The sequence below is a fragment of the Phalaenopsis equestris genome, unplaced genomic scaffold, assembly GCF_001263595.1.
Source record: "Phalaenopsis equestris unplaced genomic scaffold, ASM126359v1 Scaffold000813, whole genome shotgun sequence".
Lineage (NCBI taxonomy): Eukaryota > Viridiplantae > Streptophyta > Magnoliopsida > Asparagales > Orchidaceae > Phalaenopsis > Phalaenopsis equestris.
This window is the reverse complement of record NW_018165253.1, coordinates 187768-203177: the sequence shown is the minus strand read 5'-3', so window position 1 is coordinate 203177 and position 15410 is coordinate 187768. Positions and strand designations below refer to the sequence as shown.

Here is a 15410-nt window from a genome sequence, read left to right as displayed (position 1 = left end):
AAGGAATGGGACTTACAGCCTAACGATAATGTGCCATGGAAAAGGCTTAAACAAAATATAAAATTTAAAGAGAGATTTGAAAGGGTCTGATGATAAATTTGAATTGATCATATGAAGTTAAAATAAAAATAAGAGATACTAGATTTGACTGACAGAAATGGTTAGAAAAACCTTAAGCTTAAGGATGGAGTAAAGTAGAGGAGTAGAGGACTTCTGGATGAGAAATGAAACCTAAGACTTTATAAAGAAATTCTAAGGGCGGGCTAACCTAAACTTTTGGAAGAATGTCCACGGTCAAGATGTTCAGGGTCTTTCGTCATCCCAAGATATTTGTCGACTATGCCCAGCCTCATAACCAAAAATCCTTCTTGAATGACGTATCATAAAGGATTTGTAGCTTGAAAGTAGTTTGCAATACCTTCGTCTGTAATCAAGGGTTACTTCATCCCAAGTCATTTCCTCTAGTCTCATAGGTAGAGTTTATTGTTTTGTATGTCCTACTCCTTAGCACTAACTAGGGTACCTTGACTAACCCAGGCTTCTATAGTCAGACTAATCTGGGGTAGATGTATGATCATCAATTTGGTGTGTAAGTTAGTTAACCTGAGGTTTATGTCAGATATGTTGAGGTTCTGTACCTCTTCTTTATCTTGGTGTATTTTAGATGTTTATTTGAAGTTCAATATTTGAATTCATATTTTGTTTCAATTCAAAGGTTTGTCAATCATGTTGAGAAATTAGAATTTTCTAAATTTTGAGTTTGTCTAGTTTGGAGTTTTTTTTATATACCTATGGAGAAAACAGGTAGGTTTTCATTCTTATTTTTGTTTTTTTTTCTTTTTGTTGTTTTATTTTTTTTAACACGAAATAACAAATGAAATAAAACATGATATAACACATATAATAACCCATTTACTTAGCCTTGAATTAGACTTGTGGAAATAACGCCCACGATCAAGATGTTCATGGCTTTCCATCGTTCCAAAAATGTTGGTATCCGTCGACTATGCCTAGCCTCATAACCAGGAATCCTCATTGAATGACGTATCATAAAGGATTTGTAACTTCATAACAGTCTAAAATACATTCGTCAGTAACCAAGGGTTACTTCATTCTAAGGTATTCCCTCTAGTCTCGGGGTATGAGTTTATTGTTACGTATGTCCTAGTCCTTAACACTAAATAGGGTATCTAGACTAACCTAGACTTTTATACTCGGACTAATTTGGGGTAGATGTATGGTCATCAGTTTGGTGTGTAAGCTAACCTGAGGTTTATGTCGAATATACCTAAGTTATGTTCCTCTTCTTTATCTTAGTATAATTTAGATGTTTATTTGAAGTTCAATATTTGAATTCACATCTTGTTTCAATTCATGGGTTTGTCAATCATATTCCCATCTGAATTTTCTTAATTTTGAGTTGTCTTGTTTGGAGTTTTTTTTTTTTATATTTATGGAGAAAACCGAGAGGTTTTCATTCTTATTTTTGTTTTATGTATTATTTTGTTGTTTTGGTTTGATTTTTGAACTTGGAATAACATATGAAATAAAACATTAAATAACACATAAAATAACCCATGTATCCGGTCTTGAATTAGGCTTGGGCTAGGGTTAAGTTGAGGTAAGCTAAATTTTCAGCTTATGTTAGCTTAGGATTGAGTTGGGGTATGATATGAATCAGTGGGTTTAAGTCTAGATTAAACTTGAGCTGGCTTGATTGACGTGGGTTGACTCGGGTTTGGTTTGGGTTGACCCGGGTTAAGCTAGGTTTGGTTTGGGTTGACTCGGGTTAAGCTGGGTTTGGTTTGGGTTGACCTGATTTAAGTTGGGTTGTCCCGGGTTGACTTAAGTTGGATTTGGGTTGACCCGGGTTAAGTTGGGTTGACCCGGATTGAGTTGGGTTAGATTTGTGTTGACTCGCGTTAAGCTGGGTTTAATTTGGGTTAGATTAGACCTGGGTTAGGTCGGGTCTACGTTGGGTCAGGTCTGGGTTGGGTCATGTCTGGGTTAGGTTAAGGTATAGATTAGGTTAGACCTGAGTTGGGTCAGGTCTAAATTGGGTCAAGTCTGAGTTGGGTTGGGTTGGGTCAGGCCTGGGTTTTGGGTTTGGGATTGGTTTATGCTAGGCTTTTGAGTTAGGGTTTGGGATTTGTTTAGGTTAGGTTTAAGCCTAACTAGGCTAGGTTCAGGTCGACCTGAGTGGAGTCAAGACCTAAGCGTAATCCAAGGCAACTGAGTTGGCTAACTAACCTAACATAGGAACATAAAATAAACATTTTAATTAAATGAGAGGGGAAGAGAGGCTTACCAAAGGAGGTTGACCGGAGGGGATGAGACTTGTTGGAGTTCTCCTTTCCTTTGTGCTCGTGTTGAAGCCTCTGAGCTAGTCGTGAGTATCTGAATGTCGGAGAATATGTCCCGAAGAGTGCCCAAAAACGGCCTTTTTTTAAGCTCGAAGGTGGTGGCAGAGCCTCCATGGTCGTCCAATTAGGTTGCGGGTCGACGACCACAATGAATCGAATGGTTACAAGGGCCACAGATCGTTGTCAGTGAAATGGTGCGACAGTTCGTGCTCTGATCCGTTGATGAAGACCACAGATTGCTGGCATGCCACTAAGAGTGACACACCTGGGCTTGGTCACGCCCAGGGCTGGCAAGGCCACACGCCCTGGGCGTGATCACGCTGAGAAGCTTTCATACGTGGACGCCCAGGCTAGGCGTGGCCACATCGAGATATATCTTGGCGTAGTCACGCCCAAGCCTGGGGTAACCACGCCAGGACAAAAATGGGCAATGCATGGTCTGGCCAATGTGGCTGCAACGGATAAGGGAAAATGTTCGTGCAAATCCTATGTGACCAAAAATAAGGTCAACACCGCCGACACTGACAGAGGACTTGGAGGTAATTCTGGAGCCGCTAGAGATTGAAGGAGTACGCCGAGTAAGGTGCGAAGTGATCTACAAGAAATTTCCATCCATCCACCCTGAGGATAATGTACTTCTTCGGGGGGTGTTGTATTGTTAAGCCCATAACAAAACCGGTCCCTCCTAGACCAATCAAAAGCCACCCAACCGACCCACCACAACAGCAAGCAGGCCGGTCCTTTTTGTTAGAAGAGTTGAGGCGGCAATTTGCCATGGCATAAGAAGGCAGGGAGCAAGTGGGGTCCACGAGGGCCTTAATCACATACTCAAGGAGAAAGTAATTGAGTTTGGAGGGAGAGTGGAAAAGGAAATTTTGAAATGCTGCAGAGGATTCTATCAAGAGGAAAACCTAGGATTTGTTCCTTTTTATGCATGAATGTGGCCTACTGTGTTTTTCTTCTTCTTGTAGGGTTATGGGAGAGTCGATTTACCTGTCGAAAAGTAGATCACCATTGTATCTTGTTTTCATTTGTTTCATAAGAACAGCCCTTATTTAAATTGTTTCCATCTATCCACAGTCGTTTTGTCATTTTGTTGTTGTTGCTTGGTGATTTTGATTCCAGAGCATATCAGATGGAGTAAACTACCTAAAATGGTCTCGCATTGTGATGACTTCTCTTAAAGACAAGCGAAAAATCCAACATTTCATTGATCCTCCTCTTGACCTAGAAGATCCAATCTTTGCACTTAAGATGAAGCAAATTCCATGATTATTTAATAATTATAGAGCACCATAATGCATGAAATCAATGAATAATACATGTTCTTAACCATAAAAGGAGTTTGAAAAATTGTCAAACAAAGTAACTCAAAAGTGCCCCTTGTCTATATAATAGAAAAAAAATTTGTCAACAATTAAACAAGATAATCTCTCTATCATTGAATATTTCAATGTAATAATGTTATATTGGTTAGAACTTGATTACTTCCAAGGTCTCAAGATAAATTATAGGAGAAATGTTGTAGCTCTCAAACAATATGTACAAAGAGAGATTTTTTAAGTTTCAGCATTATTTGCTCAAACAAAGCAAAAAAGAAGGATAGTAATGCTTGACACTCCCAACTTTGAAATGTGTGTCGTAGCAACCATAACAAAACTTAAGGTAGGAGACTTATTTCCAATGAATATTCCAAAAAAATATAGAGACATTACCTAAAAGAAACATGAGGTGCAATTACCGGAAAAAAATAATGTCATATAAAAGAAATGTTGAAAAACTTCATGGTGATCCCCAAAACTATGATAAAAAGAAACAAAGGTCAAATAAAAGTACAAGGATTATCCCATTGAACCAGAAGAGCTCAACTAAGAAGATACAAACTAAGAAATTTTCTTAATTCCCTTAAAAAAAATTCGAGTCATGCTCCTAGCTCAAGATGTTACAAAATCCATCTCTTGTAAATTTAGGGTTTGTTTAGGGAAGCTTATTTGGTGCAGTGGCATTTTGAAAACGCATCTGGTCTGTTTTGGTAAACTGCGTTTTGGCAGCTTATGCGTTTTCAAAACGCCGAAAACAGTGTTTTCACAACGATTTGGCTTTTCCAAAAAAATAAAAATTTATAATAGCCACCGCACCTAGCTTATCAGCAGATTATTTTTAATCAGCTTATTAGCAGATTATTCAATAAGCTGCAGCTGCCCCAAAAAAACCTTTAATGTATCAAATAGTTACTGTAAAAACTAGAAAATAACATTTAGAAGCTAATGATTACATAACAAATCTGGAGAGCACTTTCCAAGCTTACAAAACTTATCCCAGCAATAAAAAAATAAGTCAATGACTTTCTAACAATTATTGCGAGCTAAGAAAATATTTTTATTTCTCCTACATGTACTCTCAATAATGGCCTACATATTCCTAACTAACGATAAATCTTCTTGTCTAAACTCATCCAAGACCAAAACATTAAGAAGATATTTTCTTATCAATCATTGTGTATTTCATGACCTCATTATAAGAAGATGATTGGGGCAAACTAGAAAAAATAACGGACTTTGTTTCTTTGGAAAAAATAACCACTAATCCTACTCATTCCTATCTACTCCTAATAAAAACATCATTTGTGACCATCACCATAGACTAGGGCATCTCTCTTTTAAATTATTATAACATATATTTCCATCTTTTCTTATAATTTTTGTGACCATCACCATAGTATTAAAAATTTTCATTATGACATATGCAAAATCATTAAAAATTATAATTTTTCTTCTAAAAACAAATCTAATCCTCTACTCCTTTTATGATTATACTCATATGTTTGGAGACTCAAAAATACCAAATATTTCTGGAGACAAAAATATTACAACTCATTAATCATTGCGCTCGAATGAAATGGGCTTATTTTATCAAACAAAAAATTAATGTCAATCATAATTTTTCACTCTATCTCTATGGTAAGAAATAAATTTGGTGCAAATATAAAAATTTTTAAGACTAGTAATGCTCTAGATAATTTTAATCAAATTATAACTTCTTCTTTTTTTATTAAAAATATATTATTCACCAAATTTCCTATCCTGACAGCTTTTAACAAAGTGGAATAATAGAAAGGAAAAAAATTAAAACCTAATAAAAGTTACTAAAACTTGCTTTCTAAAATCAAATTCCAAAAAGATAACGAGGAAAAGCTATTATAACATTCACATATCTCATTAATAGAACAACCTCAAGAATGATTAGTTTCAAGCGTCACTTGAGCTATCTTGCTGAATTTTCCCCCACAAATAATTTTTTTCTCAAAATTTCATCTAACAATTTTCAGTTGGGTGTTATATGTACACATCCATAAACAACATACAATTGATCCCAAAGCACTTAAATGTGATTTTATATGAAGTCCGTCCGCTTAAAAAAGGTATAAATAAGGTATAAATATTATCATCCGACTAAATATTATCATCCGACAAAAAAAAAAATCCTTCACTTTAAGAAATCTAACTTTTGATGAAATATAAATTTGTTCACTCAAACGCGTCTTCAAAGAGAGAATAACTAAAAGGAAGAAAAGCTTAATTAACTTAATATCCTCTCACTTGATTTCCCAACTACACAAATGTAAGGACAAATTACTCCTATCAGTAAATCTCTTCAAGTCCATACAAGAAGAAAAAAAAATATCCAACATATCCAGCCAGCTCAATATTTGAAGACGTTAGAAAACTCTCATAACAATGATCAACCTATTAACACACAATCTCCCATCTATCATATAACCCAAAAAATACTATTTCAAAAATTTTCCCCAACACATAAAACCTTCCATATAAATATTAATTTCAACACCACTAAAAATCCATAAATTTTATATAAAACATTAAAAAATAAGAATTTGAAGGAAGTAGCGTGAGAAGAGATAAATGCCTTGGAAAAAAACACCTCAAAGATAATTGAGTTGTCAATATATCTATATCTAGGATGCAAGTATGTTTTCTCATTAAAATATAAAGAAAATGAATTTCTAAAACAGCATTAAGCATAGTAGTAAAAGAATGTACTCAATCACATAAGATAGATCATAGACAAACATTTGCTCATGTTACTAAAATGAATACGATTCGCATCATAATTTCTCTAATTGCTAATCTTAGATGGTCCATACTACAATAATGTGATGTCAAAAATATCCTTTTACTTGGGCATGTTGAAAAATAAGTTTATATAAATCCTCCATAATGATTTCAAAATAAAATGTACATATTAAAAAAGCAAGGTACTAATTGGCAAATTTATAAAGACCATGTATAGAATGAGATATAAACAAAGGCAAGGAGAGCATATATTTATAAAAATTATGCTGATGAAAAAAAAATTAATTCTTGTTATGTAGGTTGATATAATTGTTAAAGGTGATGATAATAAAAAAAAATTACTCAGTAAAAAACTAGAGTTAAACGAACTCAAATACTTTTGGATATAAAAGTGTCTCAATCAAAAAAAAAAAAGATTTCATACAGCAACAACAACAAGCTTTTATCCCCCTAAGTGGGGTCGGCTACATGAACCGTTTTTCTTTATTATGTCCTATTGAGTGTCATATTTTCATTTAGCTCTAAAAAATTAAGATCATTTTGTATACAACATGCTCAAGTTTTTTTTAGATCTACCTCGACATTTCTTAACATAAGTTGAATCTAAAAAATCTACTCTCCTAATTGGATTATCAAATGGTCAACATTTCATGTGACTAAACCATTTAGGACGACTCAATATAATCTTGTCTGCCACTGGAGCTACATCAACCATTTCACGGATACATTCATTTCGTCATTTAAGTGTAAAGCCACTCATCCACCTAAACATTCTCATCTTAATAACACTTACTTTAAATTTCATCTCTCAGAAAAAGTTGATTCTTTTGATAGAGAATAGCAAAGATTAGTTGAAAAATTAATATATCCCACGTCCATCATGACATATCTTTTATACTAAGCATCATAAGTTGAATTATGCAAAAATCAAAAAAATATTACATTCAATCTACGTACAAAGTTCTCAATTCTCCAAAATCAAGCCTGGAAAAGTGCTTCCCAAAAAAAAAAAACCATTATACTATATAAACTAAAATTATATTAACGCTAATTGTATGGAATCATTGGTGGATAAGAGATCCACTTTAAGATATTGCACACAACTGAAATAAAATCTAGCACAATAAGGAAGCAAAAAACATAGTCTCAAAATCAACATTTGAATCTAAATTTTGAGCAATCGCGCAAGATATATGAGAGTTCCTATGGATTAAAATTATAATAGAAGATTTAAAAGTTAAATGTAAAAGGTCTATGAAGATACACTATGATGGTAAGTTTGTTATAAACATTGCAACTAATCTATTATAAATTGATCAAACCAAATATCTAGAAGCATAAAATATTTCATAAAAGATGAACTAAAAAGTGAGTTAATATGTACATCGTATATTCTAACAAAAATTCAATTGCCTACATAATTATCAAAAAAAACTTTACAACCCTGCATTGAAAAAATATTATAAATAAGCTTGCAATGGTAAATATTTACTATCTAGTTTGAGGGATAGCAATGAGACTATACAAGAACTAGCGGGATAGAGTGTTGAGACTACTTAAGAACGAACGAGATTGCCGAATAGGAAAAGTAATGAGCCATGAATTCATGTGTTAAGAAACATGTGCATTTGATCCATGTGCAAACAAGAAAAGGATTGCTCCTAACGTTTCAAATTGAAAGGTGGCAAAGGGGGGAGTTATTGATAGTAATTCTTTATTTTAAATAATTGTAATTAATATTTCTCCTTAAGATTTTATACCCTCCAATCCATTATTCACTAAGTAGTTTTGTGTAAATACACATTGGAGGAATAAACAAATCAAATTTTCCATCCACTTCTTTTCTATAAAAAATAATATATAATTGAAAGTTAATAAAATGAAGAATTTCGATACTATTTCAGAAAAAATGCATATATGAAATGGAGATTCACTCATCCAAAACTATTGGGGTTCCTCACCCATAATAATCAAGACATCACTCAACCATTGCATTTGGGAATCACTTGCCAACTAAAAGGAATCTCTCATTCTTTCATTCTTAAGCTCTCCCAAAAAACCTTCCAATATTAATGCATTTTATAGCGTCAAATATGAACTATATGGGATGGCTAATGGTTGAAAAATAAAACTAAATAAAATGGTAAGTAAATTGTAAGTGATGGGTGAAAAGCTCAACAATTATCCACCAAGTATCTCATCATTCTCTCCTTTACAGAAGAAACTCGATTGCAAGTTCATTTGATATTTAATAGAGCATCACTCCCAATGTTGTTGATCGACACCTAAAAAAATGCTCGAGCAAAGACATGACAAAGCCTGCCATAATACTAACTTATGTAAACCCAAAAAAATAGAATTGGAAGTAGATATGAATAGGGATTTCAAGTCTATTTAGAATAATTTTCGCCTATCTAACAATACCCAGCATTACTAACTTATTTATGACATTACTTGTGCTATTTCAATCCTCCATCTCTCCCAATGTTGTTGATCGGAACCTACAAAAATGCTCGAGCTAAGACATGGCAAAGCCCACACTAATACTAACTTATGTAAGCCCAAAAAAAAAAAAATTGGAAGTAGGCAAGAGAAAGAAATTCATAACAATTTAATATAAGTTTTGCTTATCAGACAATATACAGCATTACTAACTTATGCATAACATCGCTTGTGCTATTTTAATCCTTTCTTCAATAATTATATGGTCACATATTCAATTATGATAGCAGACAACAAGACACGTCATTAGTGTTCAAAAATTAAACGAACAATGGGAAAAAGTAACCCAAAATAGCAATTCACATTTATGAAAGCAGGAACACAGATCATGACTTACATTAAAAAGTGGGCAATCAAGAGTTAATGTTTCATATTCTCCTCCTTCACCGCATACGTTAATTCCATAGAGCCTAAACAAACAAAAACAATTCCGCATGAGCATGAGCTTAACCACCGGTGCATGGGGTTTACATTCTTTAATCTTTATGCATAAAAATATAAGAAGGTGAAAATAAAATAATTAAGCTTAAAAAATTTGCAAATTGAAAGCTAAATGCGGAAAAAATCATGTTAGCAAAAGTTATAATCATTAGAGATGCCAAAAGTTAGACAGAGGTATGATCTATAAAAGGCAAACAAAAATCGTGCTGCATAATAAGCAGTAGGAAATCTAGAATGTGGCACTTTAAATGATTCCTTTAATTTTGATTATTTGAAAGTTAATTTAGATTGAGATCAAAAAAAGACTGAAAACTTAAATAGAGGTATCGGATAAAATTTAGCGGAATCATGTTTTATTCTACTAACCATGGCATCAAAAGTTAAATCGAATACGAAATCAGCATGGACAACACTTAGAACCATAAATTTGTGTTTATTTACTCATGTCTTTGAAGGAAATTGATAGTTATCCCTTTGGAGTTTGAACTAGCATTTCTATAAAAAAAAACTCTGATCTATAAGTGGCAGTAGCAATGCCATAGAAAAGCGTCCACACTTTTCAAATCCGAACAAATTTTCGAGAAAAAAGATTTGCTTACACACAGATCAACTCACTTTCTTAAATCCAAAAAGGGTAAAGTAAGCATGCAATTAACTAGGTCAAACATTTTCAGAAGCTGCTTTAAGTGAAACAAGAAGAATAAATAAGTTCATGTTGGTGTGAGTTAATATACCCCACACATACTCATTCATTTGAAGCAGATGGCTCTGCAGATCCACAAGTTCTCGCCCAAGGTGTTTCTGGTTCAGACCCATAGCCGCAACCTACAGTTGATGATAACACAGGAAAAATAAGCTTAGAATATTAAAGTTGGTGAATGAAAATAAACAACAACAAAAACAAGCCTTTATTCCACTAAATGGGGTTGGCTACATGAATCCATTTTCTCCATTTTGTCCTATGGAGTTTCATATTTTCATTTAATTCTAATAAATTAAGATCATGTTTTATACAACAAGCTCAAGTTTTTTTAGGTCTATCTCTACCTTTCTTAGCATATCGCCAAGGTGTTTCTGGTTCAGGTTGAACTTATGCTTGTGAAACGCACGCACGCATGCAATGCAATTCTTGATAAATAAGCTTTTGGCATTGTTATTGGGTTGAATGAATGGACTGAAATCAATTTTATTTTAGTTTTTAGTTTAGTGGCATAAAATTCCATAGAGCAAACCTTGCAATGATATAAGCCGCATCCATATTCTAGAGAAGTTGCTAATATTAATTGTCAGTATTTTCCATCCATCTGGTCAATTCTAAGAGGACATAACTCATCACAACTAATTTTTGAGCAACTTTAGCTAAATTTTATTTAAAGAGGTCATTCCTCCATGTAAGCATCATACTTGAGTGATTTGTTTTCTTTTAATTTCTTTTATAAGGATTAGTTACGGACGTTAACAATATCTCTTATGATGCATATTAGCTTCCTAGTATTTTCATTACCTTCATTTGCCTGGCTTGCATAAGGACGTTCATAAAAAAATGTTATTTTACTATGAAAATTATTTGTTTTTTGCTAATATGTGGATAACATATATAATGACTTAAAAGATGGAGAATCTCAAGGTGCACTTAAATTCAAAATGGCATCGGTAAGAAACCATTATAAAATCAAATTCAAAAAAATGGCTCCACTTAAATTTTGCAGCAACTAGCATCTGTAAATTAGAAACATCATGAAATTTTGAAATTCATCCAATTTTCAATATATCAGAATCAGTTGCAAGTCATAAGCTTGCAGTTACTTTCATGTATTCATCTCTCATTCCATCATTTCCTTTTAAATAATCACGCAATTCTCTATTATAAAGTTCTATACATCTTGTTCCTAAGGCTATTTGGATGATGATATGACCTACATTACTGATGACGGATTCTAGAGACATCTTGTTCGCTATGGAGATAAGCTTATTATCATGATTAATTGAATACTTTGCAGGAAACATAAAATTTTTGCCATAATTTGCTTAAAGAATGTCATAAAATTCATTCAAAAGAACAAATATTTTTCGAAATTGGCACAAGTGTTTGATGTTTCACGTGTTTCATAACTTCATGCTCTCTGAGACTCTAGCAATATCTCTACTATGACATCATCCTCTCTGAGACTTCCTTTCTCAAAAAATATACATTAAGCAGTTGCTTTAATTTTTACTTTTTTGGGAAAGATTCAGATGTAAATTTGACAGTTATATGAAATCAAATTAAGCTAGTCTAATGCCAACCATAACAATTGATGCAGCAATAAGAAGCTTGTAAATATAGAACAGTCATATGAAATCAAATTAAGCTAATCTAATGCCAACCATAACAATTGATGCAGCAATGAGAAGCTTGTAAATATAGAACTTAAGACATAATTTAACATTTTTATTGAATTAACTTTTAGCCCTCTAGTTTATGATCTAGCATATGCAAATTGAACGTCAGGTTCCTCTGGAGTGTGGATGTGTGATTAATTAATTTTGTAGAAGTCGTCTTCTTTTACCATTATGAGGCATGAATTTCTTATTTTGTTGACTTCTTTTCCTGATAAAATTTATTTTATAAAGCATAATATTGGCATCTAAGTGTTCCTGGTTTTGTTCAAAATGAACATAACCAAGAATCGAACTGTTGCAATTGAATTACAACTGCTCGCTGATTATATTTAGTTTAAATTTATCACTTATATCTTCTACTTTATACCATTATCAAATTATCAATCAACCTTCAATCCTCATATTTATTGTTTGCATTTAATGAAAGTAAGTCGTTAGTTTATCAAATGGTTTGTGATATGTTAATCTTTAAATTCTCATGCTTCATTTGCATAAACCAGATCATTCTAGTTGTACTAGGAATAACATTAACTGCCATGCACCAACTAGGGCATCGGTCATTCATTCAGTAGTAAATTAAGAGTTTATACAAATGAATATCACAAAAAATACATATAAACCCTACTAATGGAAACATTTACCTTAATAATAACAGCTACAATGCCTCTTCGTATCTACAAGCACATAAAGGACAAGCCATTTAATAAGAAAATAATGCATAGGTACAAAAGCAGTACAAAAACTAACAATAAAAAGTAACATTAATTTTAAATTACCATCTCTTCAAGAAGGAGTACTTGATCTTCCTTCCATAGATAAGCCAAAGAAACAAGTCCTAACCTTGTACAAACACTCTCCACCCTCAATCTTTGATAATCAGATGCAATAGCGCCAGATGACACAGCAGTCACGGAAGGAATTTGTTGTTTAACTGCATTTAGCAAAATAAACAAATCTTCAACTTCATCTCCTGGAGTGATTTTGTAGCTTAATTGTTGATTCCTACACAAATAAATATTCATTTGCCATCTTATAAAAATAAATGAATAATGTGCAGACCTTAAACATCAAATTGTTCTTCTGAACAAAAAAAAAAATGGATATGGAAAAACAGACTATATTTTCCACTGACATAAATTCAAAGAAAGTTCACACAATAAGTGTCCTAATGCGGATATTAAGAAAATTTTATCAAGTTTCCAACAACAGATGCATGCTGGAAACAGAAATTTCTAATCCCTATCACATCCGAGAAAATTACTCAAAAGAATCATACAAATAAGAAAAACACAAAGATGGTGTTAACTCGTTGTTTATACAATAAAACACCAAATTGAAGAGCTGAAGTATTAGATAGAACAAAATCAAATGGTAGGTTTCCATCAACGAAGAAAAACAATATGGATTCAGAAAACTAAAGCTTAATGACTTGGGTTAAAGAAATGTGTTGGACAAACTCAAACGATTAGATATAGGTTGGAAAAAACTCAAAGGAAAAAGCTCCAAACATCAATGATATAAACAACACAATAATTTTTAAAGCAGGATGGAGTCTCAACCTTGTTGATCCATGTATCCTTCGACGAAACAATGGTAAACCCATACATTCAGCATAGTCAATGATAATTTGGTGGCCAACCTATAGCAAAAAAGAAACAGAGTTTATTAGCACCTAAACAATTATTTCAACCTATATGAGACATTAATCTATAGCTCTACAATCTCACTAGTCCAACAAAATGATGATAAACTTCTCCTGACTTTTGATAATAACATGATTCAGAATGTACCAAAATGTCCCAAGAATAATCTGCTCATATACACTTTAATTTTATGCATCTATCAGCCACTGTATTATCATTTTCTGATTTGTTTTACAACGTGATAGATAAAGTTGTAACCTCAATACACTAATTAAGGAATTCAGCGACAAAATTATCTTTTGTTGTGTTATTAAATTATAAGGCGGATCTTCCAATTTGCAAGTGAATGTCTCAAACCATCAAAGTATTTGATTATGTCTATACAGGTGCATGAATCAACTGTGAATTCCCCTTCAATAAAAAAGGAAACATAGTCGAGTTAAAAAGTATTAGCAATTCTAAGATGCATACCACCCAAATCCTATGAATTCACATATCTAACAGCTATACTATGCTTTCTTACATTTATACCACCCAAATCCTTCATATCACATAAAAAATACCACTATTTTGACTTCTAAAAGGTGAAATACATTCTTTAATGCATAGGTAAGGTGGCATAAATTTAAAAATTAAGTTTAGGTGTTAGATATGTAAATACATTAGAATTGAGTGGTACGTATGCATGCAAATATTTCAATATATTAAAAAATAAAAATGAAGAAAACGAGAGAAGAACCTTACAGTTTGATACATGTAGCTATCCAATTCATCAACAGAATCATCGACTGGCATCAAATTGGCCAGTGCAACAATCTACCACCAGTCGAATCAGTTAACAACAAAAGAAAAATTAAACACGGAAAGAGAGAAAAATATCAAGGAAATAAGACAAAGCGATCGGAGTTACTAAAATGACCTCGTGGCCGAAATCTATGCACTTCATCATCGCGAAGCAGCTATCCTTCCCCCCACTCACCAGCGCAACGACCTTCATTTCAGCGAGTTACTGCTTTAGCACTCGTTTCTATAACTTAACCCTCCCTTGTCAGAGTGCGTATTGTAGCGCTAAGCGAGGGTGACTTCACTGTAAAAGAAGGGGATAGTACCCTCGGCTGACTAACAGCGATAAAGATAACGTTTGCGAGCGAGACGACTTTCACTTTTACTCCTATTGGTGGTAGGATTTACGAAATAAATCTTGCGTAAATCCTACCAAACAGTCGAAATCCTGCAGAATCTTAAATCCCTTTACTCCTCCGCTTTGCAACTGAAGCACGCGAAGGGGGTGAAGGACAGGCGGTTCACCTCCGCTTCTTCTAGGTCAACAAATCCTCTTATGCTTCGCACGCTGACGCCGCTAGCACGTCAACGCCTTCTCCACCTAGCTCCGGGCGCGGGTTCCTAACCATGCGATTTGGGATGGTTGGGAGAGAAGAAGAGGCCCTCATTATTTTTAGAAAGAATTTTCATGTATTGCTAATTTTATATTATTATTTATTGAAAGAATTCTTATGTATTAATAATTTTATATATCTAATATTTAAATTTGTTTTTTGTATTTATCCTATTTATCTACATATTAAGAAGCCTATTTCACTTCTCAAAAATTAATGGTACTAAATATTTTTTATGTGAATTAAAAGTTTCAAGTATTATAAATTGATGTTAAACATGTAAAATCATGATAATTGGGTGGTAAATATAAATACCTTATTATTTATTTTTTAATAATAATTTTGATAAATTGATATTATAAATTGTTTAGTTTAACTTTTTTTTTTTTAATTTAGAGGCTTGTCAATTAATTCTTATGGTTTTATGTTACTAATATCTCAACTACATAAAAGTATTAGTGATAGTTATTTCTTAATTTAATGTTCACTTTTTATAGTGTTACAAATCTTAAATGCTAAATAAATAGATGTATAAGAGTTATGTATTATGTATGTAAATTCCTCAAAAATTTATTGTGTAATATTAAA

At 32.9% G+C, this 15410-nt stretch overlaps 1 protein-coding gene across 3 annotated transcripts in view; it reads right to left on the bottom strand.

Moving 5' to 3' along the window:
- The window catches only part of LOC110031426 (diphthine--ammonia ligase), a 37024-nt gene extending 22159 nt beyond the window's left edge, over nt 1-14865 (bottom strand). For 2 of the 3 annotated variants that reach the window (XR_002294738.1, XM_020734608.1), the window contains exons 1-7: nt 14345-14865; nt 14170-14241; nt 13342-13421; nt 12559-12784; nt 12424-12456; nt 10146-10225; nt 9297-9369 (exon numbers count right to left, since the gene is read on the bottom strand). Coding sequence is in view for 2 of the 3 variants with exons in the window: in XM_020734608.1 (XP_020590267.1) it covers nt 9297-9369; nt 10146-10225; nt 12424-12456; nt 12559-12784; nt 13342-13421; nt 14170-14241; nt 14345-14422 (642 nt within the window). In the remaining variant the exon portion in view is untranslated. The remainder of the gene's footprint in view (nt 1-9296; nt 9370-10145; nt 10226-12423; nt 12457-12558; nt 12785-13341; nt 13422-14169; nt 14242-14344) is intronic. The other variant, XM_020734609.1, reaches the window with a different exon arrangement.
- Nucleotides 14866-15410: the final 545 nt, after the last annotated feature.